Here is a 22524-nt window from a genome sequence, read left to right on the forward strand (position 1 = left end):
GAAGGCGTCGCCGACGTTGCCCTCCACGATGGAGTACTGCAGCGGCGCGCCGCCGGCGCCGTCGCCGTGCGCGGCGAGCGCGGGCAGGCCGTCGACCATGGTGCCGGCGGGGGCGTTCTCGGCCACGGAGCCGCCCTCGTACACCTCGTGCTGGAAGCGCGGCACCTGCCGCCGGTCCATGACGTACAGGTGCAGCGTGTGCGTGGCCGTGGCGTTGGCCGTCTCCTCCAGCACCACCAGGTTGACGGGCCGGTTGAGCAGCGGCGACAGGTCCGACGTGGTCATGAGCTCGCCGCTGTCCAGCACGGCGAAGTACTGCGAGAAGCCGGTGTCCAGCAGGCGGAAGTGGCGCTGGCGCGGCGCGCTGTCCGCCACGATGGCGTTGGGGTGGTGCAGGCCGTGCGGCAGGCCGTGCGCGTGCTGCAGCGGGTGGGCGTCGTGGTCGCCGCCATGGTCGGGGTGCGCGGCGACGGGCGGCAGGAACTGGCGGACCGTGTAGCCGGGCTGGGCGTCGTGCGGCACCACGGACACGGCCTGCACGGCCCCCACGCCGCACACGGCCAGCGCCGCCAGCCCCAGCAGCAGGCGCGGCAGCGGCGGCGGACGCATCCTGGAGCAGCCCATGGCACCCATGGCGCCCATGGCTAGTGCATGGCGGCCTGCAACGACAACAAGAGCAGCGTTAGAGAGGAACGGTCAGCCTCCGGCCAGCTTCCCATACGAAAAGGGCCCCTCTTGTCTACTTCCTACATGAAAAATCAACGAGAGAGAAAGCCCGTAAATCGATCACACGGGGCAAAGCACATACTAAATGATCCAGAAGAAACGAGGAGGAGGAGGAGGAAAAAATCCCTGCACCTAAAACGAGTTCAACCTCCGAACCTAATGAGATGCGAGGCACCCAGACACAGATACTACTCCCCGGCCCGTGGGATGCATCTGCTCCCCCCCCCCCTCCCCCTTTCTCTATACGCTAATCACTTCCCGTCCAAGCGCCTCCCAATTCAAAGCCTCCTCCGGCCGGCCCGGCCCGGCTCGTCCCGTCGGACGGCAGACCGATTCCGAGAGTCGTTTTCGTCGCTCTGTCTCTCTCGCACCTGCACGGGGAGCCCACGAGGGCGAGAGAGACGGAGCGACGAAACGCCTCTCGGAACGAGGGTGCAGGGCCCTGCAGGGTCGTTCTGGGCGCGCTAGACCCGTCCTCGACTGATGTCTGGACATCCATTGAACCTCTCCGAGGGTGCTGGGCATGCTGGGCCGTTGGGGGCCGAGGCAAGGGCCGAGCGGCCAAGCGTGGGGCAAGTATCTCACCGGCCGGGCCGGCCGGGGGAGCGGCCGTAAGCCGCTTGCTTCCGAAGGATCGTCGCTCTGTCTCTCTCGCACTCATGGGGCGTCCCGTGGGAGTGCGAGAGAGACAGAGCGCCGACACGACTCTTCTGAACCGCTCGGCCTCGTGCTTTACGGCCGCTCCCCGGGACTCCCCGGCAGATGCCCTGGCTGGTCGTCCTGGCTGGTCGCCGGCCATCAAGATGGGCATCATGACGCCGATGACGAAGCCTAATTCGATCACACGGCCCCTACGGTGGGGTGGACCGCCGGGTGCAGCGCCGTGCACCAACTTTCAATTGGCGTTGGCGTGTTTTCCTCGTGGGGGTTTTCTATTTAATTATCGACTTGTCAATAATCGAATACCGGATAGGGTTCGGCGTTCGGGATCAGTGTGCTGTCGAACATGTCGGCGGCCGGCGCTCCGTTCGGCACTTCGGGGCGTCCCGCGACCCGCGTCCCGCGACCCGCGTCCCGCGACCTGCCTCGCAACTCTTTCTCATTAGGACCCCCAGCGGGGGGAGCGGCGATAACCCGAGGGAACCCGAGGGAGTCGAAGGGAAGGGAAGGGAACTCTCGAAGGAAACTACTTGCCTTCACTTCAGTCAAGTCAAGTCAAGTCAACCTATCATCAAAGAGGAGCCGGCAAAAGGAAGCGGGAGGCACTGTTGCCAAAGTGGGGGCTGCCGTGCCTGCCGTGCCGTGGCTGCCATGGACGGGTAATCACGGGGATCGAGAGCTTAGAACACTAACGCTCACATAAACACACACGCACACACACACACACCACGTGCGCGCACCGCATGCGCTTCTCGCACACATTCGCACTCACACACGCCCCCCTGGCGCGGGTACGTACATGCTCCACACACTCGCACCAACACACGCACGATCCCGAAACTAATTAATCTAATGCCGCAGTTCAAACGGTTCGACATGGTTAATAGCAGGGGGAGCCGGCTGGCGTGGCTGGCGAGGCTCACGACGATCGTTCCCAGGAAAGCAACGGGAGAGCGCCGCTGCCTCAAAGTCTGCACGGCGTGCCGCCCCGGCGCCGCCACACCGTGTTCGCAGTGTGGTTCGCCTCGTCCAGCGTGGTGCTGGCCGCGGCCACTGTCAAGGTGTCCAGGCCGTCCAGGCCCACCGCGGGCACCGCGACGGCTAGGTTAGGGAAGGACAAGGTGCCGTGTCGAGGCGCCGGCCTGTCCGAGCCAGCAGCACGTCGCCGTCACACGGCATTCCCTGTCATGTCGGTGTCATGTCGGTGTCAGTGTCGTGTCAGGTCGTCGTCGTGGGGCAGGGCGGGCAGGGCGCGGTCCCGCCGGCAACGGCACGCCCCGCCGACGTCCGCGAATCAATGAATCGATGCGTCAATCGACAGAGATTCACTGTGTGTTTGGCAAAGTGCGGTTAAGCGCTACACCGGGCTGGCATCGCGGTGCTTCGCGGCGCCATGGCGGCCGGCCCGACGCTGCAACCCCTTGAGGGGGTGGTTCGGCTTGCTGGGCTCGGCCACGCTCCGCGCTCCGCCTCGGCCGAGGGGGTGGAGCAGGCACCGCCAGGCCGCCAGGCAGGGCCCCACCTTTTCCACTCAGTCGGGGCTGCTGGTAATCCAGGAGGTAATCCAAGTAATCCAAAAGCACAGTCGAGGGCACAATCACACACTCTCAAGTCACAGGAGCACTCGCGGTTCGCGAGCCCACGCCCCGTGCGGGAGGGGTGGGGGCGGCGCGGGGCGGCGGAGGCGCTGTCGCCGCAGTCGTCGCGAGAGGCGGCAGGGCCGAGCGGGACGGCTCCACGGCACCCTGCGCGCGGCGACGTGAACGGGCCGGGCGAGCAGCCTCCACTGAGCCGGCCCAACAGAAGAACAACTGAAGTTCGCCGGGCCACTGCGCGCTCCTGCCGCGCAGCCGTGCCCCGCCCCGCCGCGCCGCGCCGCACCGCGGCCGCCCCCACCCCCCGCCCCGCCACCCCGCGCCGCAGGACGCGCAGGACGCCCTCCCCTCTCCCGCTCCCTCCCGACGCGCCACGCTCGCTACGCTGCGGAGCGCTGCCCTGAGCGCGCCGTGCGCCGCGCGCGGTGTGGAGCAGGGAGTAGCGCGGAGCCGCGGGGCCGGAGCGCGGGGAAGGAGTAGAGAAGAGAATCCTCTACCGGCGCGGAGTTTACCGGCAACGCGCGCACCGCCACTGTTGCACTGTAAGTACCGCACGGCTGCGTGCATTGCGCATTGCGCCCCGGGACAACTGCTCGAAAATCACAACGCAAACGCAACAAAAACTCAAGAAAAACAAAAACATCAGAAACGAAATCCCAGGGGGGCAGCAGCAACTCAAGACGAAGTCCAAATACGAAGTCAAACTGACGCCGAAGGGGGAAGGATGTCATTTGCACGTCCAAATGGCATGCTTGCCGCGCTGTTTGTAGGCTTTTGGATTTAGCGGTGGTGCTACTTGACCCGGGAATCAAGACCAAAGCCTCATGACCGGCGCAACCGCGCAACAGGATGAATGCAAAGCACGCGCAGTTTGCGCCAAAACCCGCATCAGTCGTTCCATGTCCCCGGCCCGTGGGATTACAGGGGATTATTCGACGAGGCCGGGTCCAGTGGACTGACTCCGAGAGTCGCTCCGTCTCTCTCGCACCTACACGGCACGCCCCATGAGTGCGAGAGAGACAGAGCGACGAAGGCGACTCTCGGAATCAGTCTGCAGCGAATGGCGTTCCTCTCGTTTCACTAATTCACCACCAAACGGCTCAACTCTGGCCGCCTCTCATGGGTCCGGTTTGGTGTGTTGCTTAGCGTGGAGCGCAGCAAGGCCCCGAATCGTCCCTCCCGTCCGTAAACAAGGCGGTGATTTATCGCAAACATGATGTCAATTAACGAAACAAGCGAGTGCGTGCTTCGCTTCGCGCCTCCCGCTTTGCGTGCGCATTATTTCAAAACGACGATGACGCACGGCGCCGCGAACCGCGATGCGCCGATTCGTCCGCCGGTCGGACAATGCTTTCGTCGCTCTGTCTCTCTCCCACTCATGGATGGAGGTGTATTTGTGAGAGAGGGGCGGAACGACGAGGAACGCCGTTCGGGATCGGTCTGCCGGGGAGAACAATCCGTGGTCTGCACACTGCGAGTCGCTGTCTCTCTCGCTCTCACATCGCGTCCCCCTTGCGTGCGAGAGAGACAACGACTCTCGGAATCGGTCTGCTTGGCTGGCCGGCCCGATCGGGAGGCAATCGATTTTTACTCGACTCAAGAGAGAGAGAGAGAGAGAGCCCTGCGGTCCTGGTCCTCCCCTGGCGGCTGCATTTCTCTCCGCGCTTGCACTTCGCCTTCGCCCCTCGCAGTCCTCGCGGTCCGTGCTGAGGGTGCAGTTGGATGAGTCAGACGGAGGACGAGGGGGGAAGCCCAGCGACAGACAGAGGATCCCGCGGGGCAGCGGAGGGAAGGAACCTCCACAGGGAATCGCCACAGGGAATCGTCCCCGTTGGGAGTGGCAGCGCAGCTACGCCGCTCTGTCTTTCTCGCACCCAATCGGAGCGCCGAACGGGTGCGAGAGAGACAGGCGATGTTCGGAGTCGCTCCGATAAGCACGCCGAAAAATCACTTGTCAGCTGTAGAGCGGCCCGCAGGGCAAAGAAAGTCCCCGCGAGAAACCGTCCTTCATGAGACATCGAGTTGATCAGGAAACGCACGGAACTCAATTTTCAGTGCCGACGCAGCCAGTGGTTTGCCGCAAGGCCGCAGGCAAAGGCCACGCACTTGGTGAACAAGCGAGACTTGCCGACGCGTGGATGTGGTCTGGCGCGACCATAGACAGCGAATTATGTCCATGGACCATGCCCAGCGGTCTCTCTCTAGTAGAGAAAAATGTTAGGACTGGATGCGTCAAAGGACGGGGCCTCATGGCCGCGCTCTGCTGTCCTGCAGGCAGATTGTAACACTAATCCCGCAGAAAGGTGACAAAATGAGCCACACTCTCTGTTCCGCCCCCGCAGCCCTTCGGCACCACCAGCTTGTACTGGAGGGACCGGAAGGTGGCGCTAATTTGATTGGCCGCGACGCTCCCTCCCTGTGCTGTGGTTGGTTGGCCGGCGTTATCACCGAGGAAACAACGACAACAAGGCTCGCCCTCTCTGCCGACCGATTCCGAGAGTCGTTCTGTCTCTCTCGCGCCCACACGGGTGTGCCTACATGAGTGCGAGAGAGACAGAGCGACTCTCGGAATGACCCTGCTGGTGGTTGGGCGGCCTTATCACCGAGGAGGAAACAACAAAAACAAGGCGGGACACCGGGGCCTGCGGGGTTGGATTGGGCGGAGATAAGGCGGCGGCTTATGGCCCCGGGACGCCAACGACAACCACCAACCACCATATTCGCCCCGCATTTATGGAGTCTTTAGTGCCGATGCTGACAGCCGATTGCACTGACTGGTCGCGTGGCAGCCCTCGGAGGAGCCACGCGGAGAGTGATTTTCTCGCGGAGAGTGATTCTCAGGAGGAGGAGGGAATTCTAGTCGTGCAGTCCCCGCCTTAGTTTGGGAGCAGTATTGGCTCATAGTGGATCAAAACGGTCACAAATGTCTGAAAAATCGTGTTTTGGGCCGACTTTAAGCAGCCACTGCGTCTGATCCGAGGTGGTATTTCGTCCTCCCTCAACGGGCAATTGGTCTTTGGACCTTCCTTTAGCATGCATTTGTTACGGAGTGCGATTATCTGCCTTAGTTTGGGAGCCGTATTGGCTCAAAGTGGATCAAAACGGTCACAAATGTCTTTGAAAAATCGTGTTTTGGGCCAACTTTAAGCAGCCACTGCGTCTGATCCGAGGCGGTATTTCGTCCTCCCTCAACGGGCAATTGGTCTTTGGACCTTCGTTTAGCATGCCTCTGTTACGGAGTGCTATTATTTGCCTTCGTTTGGGAGCAGCATTGCCGCAAAGTTGTTCCCGCCAGTGCTCGGCTCGTAAATTCCTTGAAGGGAAGTACCAAGGGTCTTTTAAAAATTCTGGTAAACAACATGCAAGTTTTATTGACAGTGCAATTAGGACATGAGAGAGCAAAAAGAGTAGTAGAAACATAATGATATAAAAATTCTTACATTAACATGAGTGGAATTGAAAAATATTGATAAAAAATATAACCCTATGTTGGGTAACATGCTAGAAAATACTTGACATTTAATAAAATATTACAGGTTTACAATGACAATTTTATGTTAAAATCTTGTAACAACACTGGTTTAGGGCAAAGTAAAAAAATATTGATCCAATTTTTAATAATAATAAAAAAAATAAGTGGAATACAAATTTGGTTACAGTGCCAGAAGACAGTTTACATTTATTCAGAGCATACAAGGCTCACATCCATGGTTCCCAACCATGCCACATCTTCACCAAGAGATTTTCATCTGTTGCCAGGTCAATGAGGCATTGAACTTGTTGTCTAGCAGTCAGGCCTTCATTTCCCAGAGTGGCTCTAATGTTGACACTAGCATCTCCCTTCACGGTGCCCAGGTAAGCTGTTCTGAATTCACGATGCAGATTGCTTTCAAGATCTTCCCTCATTGCAACCACTGGGTTAACACCTTTAAGCTTTTGTTTCACTTGCTGAATTTTTGATGCAGGTAACCAGGATGGGTTATCTGAAATGAATGAAACATTTGACAATGTCATTTTTTAATAGAACATTTTGCATGCATTTAGAAACACATCAAAACAAATACTTGCCTTCATTGTAAGCAAAATTTTCCCTGGCCCTGACTAGCCAATCTAGGGAGGGTTCTTGAATAAAGACCTGCATTGTGGCAATCAAGACTTCCGGGTCAGCTTGAAGAGCTCTTAGTGCTCTAACCATCGTTTCCTCAATCAATCCTAGTCAGACAAAACAAATAGTTAGCATCAGTTCCCCCACAAGTAGAAAAGGCACCATACTCAGTTGCAGAAGAAATTGACCCAGCCATACTCCGTGCTCAAGTGACATTTTGTCAGCTACATGTATGGAGTGTTGCTGGGATCAACTGCTATTTGCAACACATTGTACTTTTAATTCAATTTGAACACATCAAAACCCCATACCTGTAGTGCCATGTGGGTGGGCAACATTCACAATATGAGGAGTCAGCCTGAAAGGCACAAGTTCTGGGACAGCAAGAAATTGAGTGGCTGATCCAAAGCAGTGACCAAAGTCTATGCCAATGCACTGGCCATTGCTTTCAGAGATCAAGCAATTGCTCAGATGACGATCTCCGACACCCAGCAGCCAGTGAGCAATGCACATGGCACTGAAGCTTGTGGTGAATGAGTGACGGAGCCAGTAAAACGCCTCTGCACTAGAGCTCCACAATGCCAAACCCTTCCTAAAGACAAATAAAAAAAAAAAAAAAAGAGGAAGAATTGAAAGAAAAATTAAATTAGATTCAAGTTATGGAGTTGGTTAAGACCTTACCTTATAACATCGTATGGTGTCAAGGCAACCAGCTTTGCAAACTGAGAAACACTTTCATTTCTGGAATAACTTTTGTGAGCATTGCCAAATTTTATTTTGGGGTTACTTCCTTCCATTTCATTTATCCATGAACGATGTTTGTGTCCAGCTATTTCCGCCCTTGACAAAAAAAAAAAACGATAAGTAGACATTTGTTCTCTTCAATCAATTAAAAAAACATTGAAATACTCTTACATTTTTCTTCCTTCTTTGGAAAGAGATGTTAGCATTAACTCTTTAAGAGTTGATGTGTTATCAACCCATCCAATAATGCCCAGACTGCTTGACAATGGAACAACCTTGTGAGAAAAAAAAATTATTAGATGCAAAGAAAAATTGAAAAAAGGCAAAACAATACCACTACAAAAAGTAACAGAGCTCACCTTATATGTGAGAACTGAAAGGTGGCGCTCTCTACAGACTTGATTGTGAGCAAAAACTCCATTCATGAGGCACAGAAGCTGCTGCACACGCTCGTCTTGTCTTAAATCCTCACCATACTTCACCAAGAAGGTATTGCTGGTGCTGTTTGATCCAATAATGGTCAGTTTCACAGGTTTCCTCAGAGATTGCATCACTTGCACCTAAAAAACAACCAAAAATATTAATTTCATGATCAAAAGATTGGAACTAGAGTATTCTAATTTACAGGTTCAATACGTATTAGTTTGAATGAAGAAACTGAAAGTGACGCACATTTTCTTCAAACCGAGATATCATAACATGTCGTTCAGGAGTGGGCTTTTGGTCTCCTGTGTACTGTCCCGGAATCTCAATGCTGACGTTCATCTTAGAAGAGGAAAATTCGGCGAGCCAACGAGAGAAATCTTTTAGCTTGGAATGAGGTTTAATATTTTTAATGTCAGATTTTTCGGCCTTCTTACAGGCTTCAGAAATTTTTTTGAGAACATTATCAAAAGATGGTTTGGATTTTGTTTTCACAGCATCTAAAATCAAACAAAATTTAACTATGAGAATCTAAACAATGATTTAAAGTACACAATGTCATGAAAATAACACTGACCACAAAGCTCCATAAATAATTGATGCAGTTTTTCATCTTCAAGACTGCTGAAGAACTTGCCAGTAAACTTGTAAGTTGGATGACGTCCACAGCAGTCATTTAGAACCTCTTCAAAAACTGTACCAATAATCTGAAAAAAAAAAAAATTACTTCAAGAATGTTTGATTTCTTTGTACGTAAACTATTTGAAATAAATCTGAACCTTACCTTCTCAATGGCATTCCAGTCAATGGCAGTTGGTACTGAGACAGCTTGTGATAGCTTCACAACGTGGTCTTTTAAAATGATGGATGGGTGGGTCAAACATGACAGAGCTCTCACAAGCTGTGTCTGAACAGAATTCGTTCCTAACAAACAATCCAGCCTAAATTTAAAGGGAAAAAAGTCGGTTGCATTAGATTAAAGTAAATAAAAAAACAAATTTTCAAAAAAAAAATTTTTTTTTAGTAAATATGGGGGAGGAAGATGGACACTTGCTTCTTTATGATTCTCAGCTTGGATGCATCATTGGATAAATTATTCCCCCTGCTGATGTTGTAAGGGTAGGTCACTGCATTAGGATATTGTTCTGCTATCCTCACTAGTAGAGGTCCAACCACATTTACAGCATCTGTATCCAACAGAGCTAACATCTGAGGTATCCAGCCTAGGAACATCCAGGCTGGGACCGAAGCACTCTGTGACACAAAATGCAGTTTGGCAAATATCAAGTTAGATAGGAGGACTAATTTGTTACGATTTACAGTGTTTCTGAGATCATAAAAAAAATGTGTCGAATAGTCTACCTTATCTTTAAAGTCGTTGGCAAGATCTGTAGAAAGATTTGGAAGCTGAAGGAGCATGGGAAAGAGCTGCCTTGCTCTGCTTGAACCACATTTCATGGCAGAGAGTGTGTTCTTCACCATAGGACGAGTGAAAGTAACTGCATGATACAACAAATATTACCTTGGTGCAAAACAAAGAAATCAAAATAATACAGATCAGTTGAAAAATGAAGCCATACATACCATCAGTGGAAACACCACCTGTCCTGCCTTCTAGTATCTTGCGACAATACTGTGCTATTTGCAAATAGGCTCCACTAAGCATTTCCTGAGACATTTGATGCTTGATTTCACCAAGGGAATGAACCAAACTTACAAGCCCAATGTTTTCCAAAGATGTGGCAAAATCAGAGCTAAGAGAACAACAACCAATTTTTGCAGTAACATTTTACCATGATTAATATGTGTGTTTGATTTTTGAATTATTAATACCTTGTCCTAGATTCAGTCAGCATGAGCTTGCTACACAACCAAACATAATGTTCTGTACTATTCATTTCCAAAACATCCAAAGATTCTTGGTCAATTAATTGCAGAATACTGTAACTTAAATTACTATCTGCACTATGAGCTGAAAAAATCAGCTCAGTGTTCTTGTCCTTGTCTGTGTCAGCTAAAATAGTGTCTGTTGAAGAGAAACATTTACACAAACATTTAAAACTAATATACTGCTGCACGAGGCTTGCATTATTAATTACAAATAAAATGTTTAAAATCTTACCAAGGCTCTGCCAGATATGAATAAGTTGATCTAAGCGCTTCACACTGTCTGTCACAGTTTCAGACCATAAATGCCTTTCCCTGCACTTTGCCAAAGACAATCTTGTATTGATAAGACAGTTGTCTGTTGGCTGATTGTTTAGCATCTGTAAAATGAGGTATAAATGTAGGATTTAGAAAACAGATTTATCATTTAACAACGGATTGCACATTTTACAGAACAATTGAAATTAACATACTGTTTTTATGTTATTCAGATACTTCTTTGCAAAGACTTGGTTCCCTTGAAGCAGAGCTACCTCTGCCAGGCTTAACAGCATCTTCAATGAACTTTCATGTACTTCTGATTGAATGTCTTCAGGCATTTGCCTCATACAAGCAATTCTAAAGCATAAATAGAACACAGTGGTAAATTTTTAAAAGCCAACAACAAAATTAAACTTTAAAGCATTTTTTTTTTTTGAGAAAGGAAATACCTAAAACTTATTCGTGTCTCCCACTGCATTAATGAATCCTCAGCAACAGGCATGATATTCTGAAGCTTAGTTAGGAAAGCATTCCAGTCAACCACTGGTTTGATCTCTTCACATTCACCCTCAGAAAAAAATACCTTCAGAATGACAAGTAAATGCAGTTATTATAAGACAATTAGTTCTCTGCTGAACATACACAGTACATCATTCATTGACATACCATCACTTCAGCTATATTTTGTAAACTCATTAAAAGTGTTTCACGCCGTTTTCGGAAGAGTGGGTTTAGATCATTCCAGTCATCAATAAACTTTGAGAGAGCTTTGCTCCCAAAGAATTGTGACTTGACATATTGTTTCTTCAACAAAAACAAAATTGACAGTGTTTCACAAAAATTTTCCTGTAACAAAAAGGAAATTGAATAAAAAACATACAAGATCAACATATCTAAAAAATTAGAATTGATTCAGTTAAATTTTAACAGACAACCATCAGACATTTCATGTTTCAATAAACTTACTTGCAGAGCTTCCCCTTTCACTTTGTCACCTAACCACATACTTATAACTTTCAAAAACTGATGTTCATCCTTGTTCTTATGGATAAGATTTAACACTTCACTGTGAAGAAGACGAGGTAAAAGATTTTGTATTGACCTGAGGAGAAAATTTTCACAATGATGAGGATGCAACAGAACAGTGCATTTTTCTTTATCACATTGTATGAAAAGCAAATCACTTACCAGCGATCATCCCACAATTTATCTAAACCACGTTCATCATCTTTTACCTCTTCCCTAATTACTTTATTGATAGAGCCCCATTCTGACATGATGGCCATGCACTAAACATATTCGCAATCAAAAGAGGAAATAAAAGTAAACATTACAGTTAATCAGGAGGTTGGATAATTGGGTAATTGAACAAATTATAACTGTACCTCAAAACAGCTTTCATAGAAATTGTCACAACCTCTTTCATCAATAGCATCAAAGTAGCTTTGTTTCGCTCTTGGCCACTGTTCCTCAGCGTGTGCTTCAAGGGCAAGTTTGGCATTTGAATTGAGATCAACATTATGCAGCATTATTGCATGTGCCACATCCCTTTCACCCAGACCATCATACAATCTGCAAAATTATATTATTGATTGATACAGAGTTTAATAATTCATGATAAAATTAAGGTAAAATATGGGGCAAATGAACAAACTCAGCCAGTTGAAGCCAGATTTCTTCATTATTAGACGTATTTGATTCAAGCAACAGCACCCCTAAGGCACGCAAGTCACTACCTATAGCAGCTAAAACCGATAAGAATTAAAGTGTTAGAAATATAAAAAGGCATTTTTGTTTCAAAAAAATAAAGAAGCGACATATTTACCTTCAGATACAAGTTGTGAATCAATGTTGAATTGACAATGGTAAGCAATTTCCAAACAGGCACCAATTGCTGAGGGAGAATATACTGTACTCATTTCAAGAATATTTTTCAGCAAACTTAAAGCTTGCTGTTGAAAAGGGTCAAGTATGCCTAAAGCTTGCAGCCTTGATTTGACTCCGGTGAACAAATTAACGATGACTTTCTTGGCAATGATAGTGTCACGCTGAATTAAAATTTAAGATGAAACAAAGGCAGCCAGACAACGTATAATATTAGGATACAAAATTAGTTCAGACATGAGCTGTCTTCCATTGTAGACTGGAAGCTACTCAGATGATAAATGCAGTACCATACCTTAGCTAATTCCATTAGAGGATTAACAAAGTCAGCAAACTTAATTTGGATGTCCGGAAAATCTCCTTTCCTATATTTTCGATAAACTTTAACTTGGGATTCTCGTTTTCGAGCACGATTTTTCCACATTTCCTCTCTTTGTTTTGCTTTTCTGACATTTGCCATCCCAAAAACTTTGGATGCTGAATCCTTTCCTATGTATCGATTAGCTCTACGACTTGATCCCCCCTGTCTTGGTCCAGCCTCTGTTAACAGTGGGTAAACAGGTAAAGACCGAAGTCCAGCTTGTTATACCAGTCGATCATTAGATCTTGATCTTACCAAGTTCACTCTGATTAACAAAACGAAGCCTTTCTGTACCAAATCCAAGGCCTTGTTTGAAATTTTGCTTTCTGGAGAGGGAACCTTTTTGGCTGCTGAAGGTCCCTTCTCCTGAGGAAAATAAAAAGCTAGATTGCAACATACTCCCATCGAATTTCAACTGATTCGAAGTGAAACTTCCATCTATGGGCAAAGAAAATAACTAAATCAATTAAACTAGTAAAAGAAAAATTGATCACTTTTCATTTTAAATTTTCAGTAATATCACAATATATAAATTAACTAAAGAACACAATCATTTTTTCTTACCAACAAAATCTGCTGTTGGCTCAAACATAAGGCTATCTTGAGTGGCCAAAATAGAATCTGTAGATTCATTAAAAGAAGAATTGTACGAGTCAGAAAAGCTTAAATGACTTGCCATTGATTGTGCAAACATAGGAGCCATGGGCCCATTCTTGGCTCTCCAATGAGCAATAATATCCTGATTCTGAAAAGAAGAGGCATCCATAAGGAATCAATTCAATTTAAGCAATGCAATACATATTTCCTTTAAATGAACAATAAGATCAAAAACGAAATTTAAGACATGTGAAAATTGTTCAACTTACTTGGAAAGTACATTCATCTAGTCCATGAGCAAAAACTGGAGACTGAAAATCTGGAGTGACAGCTGTGCCTTGCAACATCAAAGGAACACAGTAACTGAGGAAATGCTCTTCAGTCATTGGAGAATACATAAGAGAGAACATGGTAGTAAGACGTTCAGGAGCACCAGATGGCAGCCGCTCCTCTTGTGTCCACTTCAAGAAGCACTTTTTCTGCAGCTCCATATTTGAGTCTACTAATCCTAATAGAAGTAAAGCCTTACTTTCACTGTAAATTTGTTCTTCTTTTTCAGATAGTTTACCAGTTTCTTGTCTGGAGGTGCATCGGTCAAAGGAGGCTAATGCTATTTCATACAAAAGCTGACGAGCTTCTCCCTGAACATAGCTGTTGATATTTGAGATTTCTTGAATTACCTCATAAAGTTCATCGTCTGCTAAGTCTGACACTAAATTGCAGATTATTCCCAAAGCCTTCATTTGAACTTTGGAGTTTCGACTACTGAGCATAGCCAGTAAATTATGTTCCTTCAATTGTTTGAAAGGGTTTTCACCAAAACTGTCAAGATGTTTGGAAAGGAGACAGAGGCACAAAGCTTTCCGGTCATCATAAGTTTGATCCAAATAAAAGCGGATGACAGGTATAAATGAATCTGCTATTTGTGGAAAGTTTTCATGAACACCATACAACACAGTCAAAAACCGATCACAGTCTCGTTCCTTCGAGTGCACAGTCGTCAAATAATCTACTAGGTCTTTGACAGATTGGTCATCACCTGCTTCATCAGCCACTTGTTTCAGACACAGACCAATCAATTCAGATGAAGCTTTAAAGACAGTTTTCTTTGAGTCCCGTAAATTGTTCATGAGGAATGACAGGAACCTTTTCTTCGACTCGGGCCTCCAGGGGATTAGACCATAGAAAAGCATTATAGCTGTTAAGTTGATACCAACTTTCTTATCCGGGTAGTTCAGCAGTTTTTCTAGAGTGTCATATGGAGGGGTGATATAATCCTTCCACACTATCAAGCAATTTCTGATCAGCTCTAAGTGGTATTTAAAGACACTTTGTTGAGTGCTGGGGCACTCGGACACTAAGTAGTGAAATAACTTATTTACTTTTCCTGCTGCAATCTTCACAGATGGATTATTTCCATTCCATTTGGCAATCAAGCAAATTAAGTCACCAAAGAGATAGCTAATGCGATCAGTCAAACAGGTCCTTACAATGCAATCCAGAACTGGTGGAATCCAGTGCATAGCGTAGGGGGCAAAGTATGATTCACAATTGATAATCACTCTCAAAAGGAACACAAGACTGTTTTTGGGGCAGGTTTGATCAAGCAGGGAATTCTTCAATGAATTCATCCATCCAGGGAGAACGGGCACAGCATCAGTGTCAATAGAAGGAACTGGAGTGATGGCACTGTTCACTAAGTGGCGAATCACACCACACACTGTAGCCATACATTCATGATTGTTCAAAGAATCACCTTCCAAATTGATAATGGTCTTTTCGTTATTATATTCTTGATTGCTAGCTGCTTTTAGTAGTCTCGAGTGAGAAAAGTCAAACCGGGTGATATCGGTCTCAAGTGAGCCAGCAAACGACTGAGACTCAATGAACTGAAGAGTTTTGCGGATGTCTCCCTTTTCTGCGGACTTGTCTTCAGTTAGTTTCTGTCTGATTGATGTTACTTTCTCCACGTTTTTCAGATGCTCTGTTTCGCAATAAGGCAACAGGTAGCGCTCATGCTCATCAACAAGCAAACACCAAATCTTTTTAGAAGTTTCATCAAACAAAAATTTGTCATAAAATTTGGCATCAGTGGGCTCTGTTTTTAAATTGCAGATAAAAGTAACACAAGTGTTATATACTGCACATAAATATTTGCGGGACAATTCCTTGATGTCAGAGGGTACTTTCTCACAATTGGGGGGATTTTGAAATGCCTCCATAGCTCTTCTGGTCAGATAAGTAGTCAGTTCTTTTCCTGTAGTAACTTTTGTATCCTCACAACCCTCAAAAGCAGCAAGCACCAATTCACTTCCTGGAGTTTCAAACAGGCTTCTTTCAGGTATTCCATAAATGTGCTGAAGTAAAGTCCAACTGCCGACCTGAGAGACTAGTCTCTGGCGAACACGAGTTGTATCTTCTATTTTCACACGAGATTTGATTGAAGAAAGTAACTTTTTGATGACAAACTTTGCAAACATTTTTTGACTTTGAAGAGAAGAAAACATGAAGAGTTTAAGGAGAAACTCTTGTAATATGTGGAATCTTGTTTGAAATAAAAGCATTTCTTCGTCAAACATGGAAAACACAAGCTGGAGGCACTCAAATTGACAATGTGGTTTTTCTGCCAAACGACTCTGGAAGCTTTCAAGGGTGGCTGGTAAGAGATCTCGACAAGTGTGTTCCTCATCAACAGTCATCATCTTGATGACCATTTGTAAAATGACACAGCTTCCAGTGACAATCATTGATTTTAACAGCACTTCGAAGGCTCTCTTAAAATTGGAGTGTTCTTCGGTACCAGCTTTGAACTCTGAACTTTGAAGTGGAAAATGATGTTCTTTAAATGATTGTAGGAGTGCCTTCACTTCAGCATTTTTATAATGAGAACAAATGATTGGCAGGCAATGCAGAAGATCTGTTTTCTGTGCCAATGATTTTGATGGATGGGTTAAAACCTCTTCAATCCATGAGCAAATAACTTCACAATGCTTAAGCATATGAAAACCATAATCCAGTTGGACTATCTGAACCAAAAGAGAAATTAGCCAGTTCTCCTTGTTGCTATCTCCTGAGGCCCATTCAACAAATTTCCTCCAAGAGGAAAACAGGCTTTCGATGAATTCTTGCAAGCGGTTCCTAGAAGTAAAATAGAACATCAATACACAGACATTTGGCTGCATTTTAATTTGATGATGAATGTTTCAATGTTTTTAAAAGTACTCACCAAGTTGCAGACTTTGGCCGGCAATGGAACTTCAACACTGATGGTAAAAGCATCAAATTTTGTGGATGAATATCTGGAGATAGGAGCTCCACCATAATTTCAATTGAAGTTGAGGGCATCTTTAACAACTTTTCAACTAGAGTCTCATTGAACGACACAACAAAATGCTCACCATGGGTGAGGTTTCCATCTATGCTACGACGGTACAAATGAGATGTATCTCCCGCCAACAAAATCAGTGGCTTCACCTGTAGAATAAAAACGGCTGCATTTTGAGACAAAACCAAAAGTATTGAATGGAGAACACAAATAAAGGGTCAGCTCTTACATCAGAACTTGTGGTGAAGTACAGTTGCAGCATTGATGTTGTATATTCCAGAGCCAATGGGCTTAGACTAACTGGTGCACATAGCTCTTTGATTGGAACAAGCTCATTGTTTGGAACAGGTTCTACAATTGAGTCGAAAACAAGCTTTAGGCTTACTTTCTCAGAGAGACCACTCCAATTTTGAGCTTCCTAGAAAAAGAGAATAGCCACATAAGCATGAAAGAACAAGTGTTTCAGTGACACATACTGAAGAATTATCAGAAAAGGAAATTAATTTTTCCTAAATTTAACCTGGAACACGGAGTGAAGGACTCTTAAGCCTCTCACAAAATCTTTGTCTTTAAGGGAGACATTATCATTTCTGACAGCATCAGGGAATCTTTCAGTCAATGCTGTTGCCATACTGGAAACATGATCTTTCAAGTGCTCTTTTAAGCTCATCAAGGTTGACTGTGACGCATAGCTAGATATTGTTTTCAAAAATTTCTCAATAATACTTGGAAGATTTTCTTCAACAGCTTTGGATGTAGAATCAAAACCAACAAAAGATGGCCATATGCAGCAGCTGGGAAAAAAATAGCCTTTCTCATTATTTTTACTCAATGACTGATAGTAAACAACAAAACAATGCACAAACACAATCTTACTAAGTTAAGATTTGCCAAAAGTTTGATGACCATAATGGATCAAGGACTCCTATCTGTCCTTTTTCAAGAACACATGTTAAGTACTCTATCATGCGAACAACAGTGCAGCACTTTGCTACATTAAAGTTTTCTATTTCTTTGGGTCTCCATAACAAATTCTGATTAACAGGGGATTCCACAACTTTCTCTGAAAAGTTCATCAATGCCTGAGAGAAAAAGAAAAATTGATGTATTATGGGAGAAAAACAATAAGCTCATCTCACTGTTAATTCCTACCTGAATCAAGTTAGAGCCCGCCATAGTTAATAATCTTTCTGTTGGAATGCCTATTCCTATTAACCACGAATATGACTCCATACTAGCTAATAAGGAATACACCCAAGATGAGGCTTGGTCCCATGCCGTAAACTCTGATGATGTGGCCAGCCCCTTGTCTCCCTCTGCTATTTCCAGCAAACAATTTTCACCATTTGCATCCACAAGCTTCAGAATGAGGTCGTTTGCTGAACAACAGCCAGTAACACAACCTGACAAACGATCGACTAGTGACATGCAGCTGCGTCGACATGAAGAGTTCAAGGCTGTGCAAAACCTCAACATCCAGCGCATCACACTTAACAAATTTCCCTCGCCAATTTCTTTAGGAATTCTGCGGTTTTTGCTATCCATGTTAAATATGTGAGAGCGTTCTTTCAGAACTCGATAAATATGCTCCAGAGATTTCTCTGTTTGAACTTCTGTGTTCTTATTGTCACCTGTCATAGAACACATGGAGAAACTTGTCACTAAACTGTGGAGTAATTCTATCCAAAATTCATCAAGAATTCTCTCATCTTCACGGAGCACTGTGTAAAGGCTATTGAATGCCAGAGCAGCACCCATTCGCTTTTGAGGGCAAGGATGATGGCAGAGGCTTGATATGAACTTAATAACGGGCTCCACTTTTGCCACCATGCGCCCTTGCTTTTTTGACCACAGGGTATATTCATGGAGACAGCCAGCAGAGTAGTCTCTTAAAGCCGCATCTGTCTGGTGAGTAATTCCTTCAAGTAAAGCTTCAAGAAAAGCACTTGCCTGCTTGCTTCGTTCTTGGCTTTTACTCGAATACCAATGAGCCATTTCTTCTCCTAGTGGTGCAAATAATTGTTTGACCATTGAATCCATATCACAGGCAAGGGTTAATATTGAAGGGAACACATGAGTCCAAAGCGCTGTAAGATGACCTTGCTGGTTGGACTCCAGCTGCTTCTCTTTGCCCAGCATGAACATAATGACTGCATGCAGAAGTTCACAAGCCACACTTCGCGTTTGCCGATCACTACAATTGGAGGCCAGATCTACGAGTCGGGGCAAAATATCATCCAAACTTATGTCAACCTTCATGTCTGGGAAAGGTAAGGGGAAGATCAGCAGCTTCTCTTTCTGCCAAGCTGTCACGCCAACTCTGTCCTCACTGCCATCTAACAAGGATAAATACGTGGAACTGTCCAAAGTGCTCAGGAAAAGGATTACCTCTTTTTGCAACTGGACCAATTCTGTGTCACACTGAGTAATGACTTTTTGTTTCCACAGCCTCTTTTTCTTCTTGTCCTGTAGAACTTTTTTTACCATAGCCATACCTCCAAGAGTGTCTTCTTCTACATCTTCATCAGCAACATTATCTTTAGTTTGGAGTAGGATGTCAAAAGATGGCAAAACTGCCTTCAGCAAAATTTTCATTTTATCACCAGGTATGTCATGGTTCCACCGAGCCAATGTTCGCAAGCCCTCTTGAGCTAATGATAACATACTGCACCCAATACGAAACACCGACTGGAAAGCAGTAACACAGACCCTGAGCAAAGGTTTTGCGATCCATGACGGGGTTGACAGCATGAGGCGTAGACAAGCCACTTGTAATTCATCCCTGTACTGTGTTTGGCGAGTGATGACATCATGCAGAAAACCACTTAAGAGATTGACAGTTGGTTTCCATTCAACATCTTCCATTTCTTCTGTTTTAACTCCAAAATAATCCAGCTTTTCAGCAATTAGAATGACACATGTAAGAAATTTGTAAAAACTGCTCACTAAGGGATGCTTTGTTGACATCATTATGTTCAGTTTAATCAGAGGACTGATCCACTTTTCAATATGTGATAGGTCTGGTAAGTTGCTTAAAAGATCAAAAGTAAAGTTGACGAGATTAACCAGAACGGTAAAGTCCAGAGGATTGTTGGCTTCAATACATTTTTTCACGTCACAGTGATAAATCTAAAGTAAAAGAATTTTCTTTAGCATCAACCAGATTAGACACGAAATCAATTTACATCACTTACAAAACGATTCAAACTCACCAGCTCTGAAGAAACATTTTCTTTTAAGCTAAGATCAAGACGGCTGACAATTTCTATGACAGACTCCAAAACTCTATCAATAATTTTCCTTGATAAATCTCTTCTTTCACTTAGGGACGCATCTAGAAGAAAATTTGAATCATTGTATCAGTTTACATTAAGTTTTTAGTCAGTAAAGACACACACTTAATAATAATTTATCATAAATATTTACCAATGCCAGACTTCCCTTTGCATGATCTGTTAAGGGTAATTACGCTCTGCCAAAAGGGAACATAATTTCTATACGTGGTTAGTTTTTGCTTCTCAGTTTCCTGCAGAATTTCAGCATCTTCTACAAGGGGATGTGATACTGATCGAATGATTCCCTGATAGACTGGAAGTTAAATGAAAACATAAAAGCAAATGACCGACATAATTGCAATAATGCCAAAACCTGATTTCTCACCAAAAGTTTTTAAATACATGTTGAATACATGTCCACTAGACTGGTTCAGACGTAACAGTGTACATATGACAGCATCAATCATCACTGTTTGCCAGGTTGGATGCTCTTCTCGAGCAAACTGAGATAGAAGTTCAACTGACAATTTTTCTAAAATAGCAAGCTGCAAGCCGTGTATTATACCAGATTCAACACAGAGCACAGAAAGGGAGTCCAAATAATCAGCTATTCTGTGGTGGTTACCCCTGCAAGTTAAGTTTTTAAATTTTTTATGAAACAATAGAACTTTTATTTTATTTGATTGGACACCTATTGCATCAACATGGGCTTACTTTCCACATTCTTCTTGAGATCTTTGTGAAAGAATATTGAATATTCCAGGCAGTTCTTCAGGTAAATACATTTTCATAGGCTTGGCAAAGAGACCAAACCCTTTAACGGCAATATCAACATCTTCCGATTTTTCAAACTGACTCTTGAAATGATCAGAAAAAAATTTCAACTTATCCATCAAAGAGGAATCCTTCAAACAAAACAAAAGTACCAAAATCAATAACAAAATACTGTACAGTATTACAAATATTTGGCATAGTGTAACACAAGACAAGAATTACCATTCTTTTCATTCTAGACAAGTATGTTGATAATACATAATAAAAAGTCAAAAGGGCTTGCTTTGCCACTGCTCTCTCCTCCTTGCCGAGAGGAAGCCAGTCCCGTAAAACTTTGTGCCAATCTCTATAGCCAGAGTCAGAGATTAGACTGGCTTGCAGTTGATCTCCATGTCTAGCAAGCAGATTAAGGGCAGCTTCAACAAAGAAAAATTTGTCAGCATAAACAAAAAAAAAATAAAGGAAATAAAAAAAACTTAAAAAAATAAAAATTAAAAAATAAATAAACCTCTTCCGGCAGTTCGCTGGGTTCTATCTTTATATGCTTTTATTGCTCTTTTGATGTAATCTGAGATTTTACTACATAAACCTCTGTCAACTGGAGATGACTCTTCATTGAGTGGGAATGACACCAAGAAACCGGAAAGGCCATCACAGCAGCCTTCAATAATTAGATTCTGAATGTTGGCTGAAAGATTGAGCTGAAATATAAATTAAACAGAATTGTAACAATTGTATCATCACATACGTTTCGCTCCACTTCCCTTGTCAATATCCACTACATACCTGATAATCAAGATCCATCATCATACTTTTAAGTAATCTTTCTGACATTCTTTGCACATCTTGAGGCATGTGCTCAGCCATAGACCCAATGAGACCATAAACCTTGCACAAAACTGTAGAACAACACAAACATCGAGACATTGAAACAAGTTCAATTTTAGCATATTGGCAATTTATTGTCAGGAAGGGAAAATATTCTGTCTAACCAGTTGGCTTGGACACTCTGTGGGAGGCCATTGTTGCTAATTGAGATAGGATGGCTGGGGCACCAATGTTGGCATTCCATGGGCCAAGTCTAACAATAGTAGTCAGCACTTCCAGTGCCTTAGCCTTCTCATCGGCAGACGAACTGTCCCTTCTTATGAATGACAAACATTCATCCTGTGAAACGAAAAAATTTCTTAGGTAGAGGTCAGTAGGCAAAAGACATCTCAAGAGGTGGGGCGGACAAATTATACCTTGATAACGACAATGTGGTATTCGAGACTGGTTGGATAAGTTTCCAGAAGAAATGAGAAAAATGAAAGAATGTCCGAGGGCAACTTTTTCATATTATACTTGACACAAGCTGAGAGGACGGCCTGTATGCCTTCCTCCTCTCGAAACAACGTGTGCAGAGCAACGCCTGCAAAGGATGATAGACTTTTAGATGCAGAGGCAAGGAACAGAGAAGTAATCGAAACCAATTGAACAAAGAACAGCCTTACGTCTGTCTTCAATTGACAGTCCACTCTGAAAGTAACTAATGATCCTGTGGAGATAAGTCTTAGCATCATCATCTTCTTTTTTTGGTATGCAAGTTAACAATTTATCCATAAACGTTTCCATATTTTCTTATTCTTTGTTTCTGTGGTTACACTTGAGCCTGTGAGATCCACTCTGGATCTACCTCACTTCAGCAAAGAATAGAGGAAGAGGTAGGAGAAAAACTCATGCGCACCAACAAGCTAATGATAGCTTGAAACATGGTGATTCAGACAGTGCGAATCACTTTCGTCGTCAGTCAGAAATTTCAAAAGAAATTGGGCAATGTTGGATGTTAAATTGTTTGATACACCTCAAAAGTCGCGTGTCGTGGTAGTACGCGCCAGTGAGGAGAGAGGGCGCTAGGAGCGGCGCTC

The 22524-nt window shown here is 44.8% G+C and overlaps 2 protein-coding genes across 2 annotated transcripts in view; both read right to left on the reverse strand.

The window, feature by feature from the left end:
- The window catches only part of LOC117647439 (neural-cadherin-like), a 46103-nt gene extending 45818 nt beyond the window's left edge, over window positions 1–285 (reverse strand). Inside the window, exon 1 of the mRNA XM_034389182.1 lies at window positions 97–285. Within this exon, the coding sequence (XP_034245073.1) occupies window positions 97–285 (189 nt within the window). The remainder of the gene's footprint in view (window positions 1–96) is intronic.
- A 6293-nt stretch (window positions 286–6578) lies between these two features.
- LOC117647601 (DNA-dependent protein kinase catalytic subunit-like) lies at window positions 6579–22495 on the reverse strand. Its single transcript, XM_034389439.1, has 41 exons — window positions 22111–22495; window positions 21862–22028; window positions 21610–21784; window positions 21404–21516; window positions 21126–21318; window positions 20840–21033; window positions 20558–20748; window positions 20229–20470; window positions 19995–20156; window positions 19781–19902; window positions 17721–19697; window positions 17445–17650; window positions 17089–17362; window positions 16798–16986; window positions 16470–16717; window positions 13513–16381; window positions 13211–13391; window positions 12902–13084; window positions 12581–12825; window positions 12227–12449; window positions 12056–12146; window positions 11787–11973; window positions 11590–11690; window positions 11368–11503; window positions 11068–11247; window positions 10851–10984; window positions 10614–10758; window positions 10376–10520; window positions 10087–10279; window positions 9838–10007; window positions 9616–9752; window positions 9308–9507; window positions 9038–9194; window positions 8831–8960; window positions 8503–8753; window positions 8190–8390; window positions 8002–8105; window positions 7768–7926; window positions 7398–7678; window positions 7050–7193; window positions 6579–6964 (listed from the first exon to the last, which is right to left on the reverse strand). The coding sequence occupies exons 1-41, from the start codon at window positions 22229–22231 to the stop codon at window positions 6681–6683; spliced, it is 11805 nt and encodes a 3934-aa protein (XP_034245330.1). The 5' UTR covers window positions 22232–22495; the 3' UTR covers window positions 6579–6680.
- Between the last annotated feature and the right edge of the window lie 29 nt (window positions 22496–22524).

This window comes from Thrips palmi, unplaced genomic scaffold (assembly GCF_012932325.1).
Source record: "Thrips palmi isolate BJ-2018 unplaced genomic scaffold, TpBJ-2018v1 HiC_scaffold_2, whole genome shotgun sequence".
Lineage (NCBI taxonomy): Eukaryota > Metazoa > Arthropoda > Insecta > Thysanoptera > Thripidae > Thrips > Thrips palmi.

What these genes read in the sequence shown, in the direction of transcription:
- LOC117647601 (XM_034389439.1), bottom strand. Translation starts at nt 22,231, where the DNA reads ATGGAAACGTTTATGGATAAATTGTTAACTTGCATACCAAAAAAAGAA. An exon ending in ACTGTCAATTGAAGACAGAC is followed by an intron (nt 22,029 to 22,110) that starts GTAAGGCTGTTC and finishes CATCCTTTGCAG; the next exon opens with GCGTTGCTCTGCACACGTTG. An exon ending in TCCAAAGAAGGAAGAAAAAT is followed by an intron (nt 7,927 to 8,001) that starts GTAAGAGTATTT and finishes TTTTTTGTCAAG; the next exon opens with GGCGGAAATAGCTGGACACA.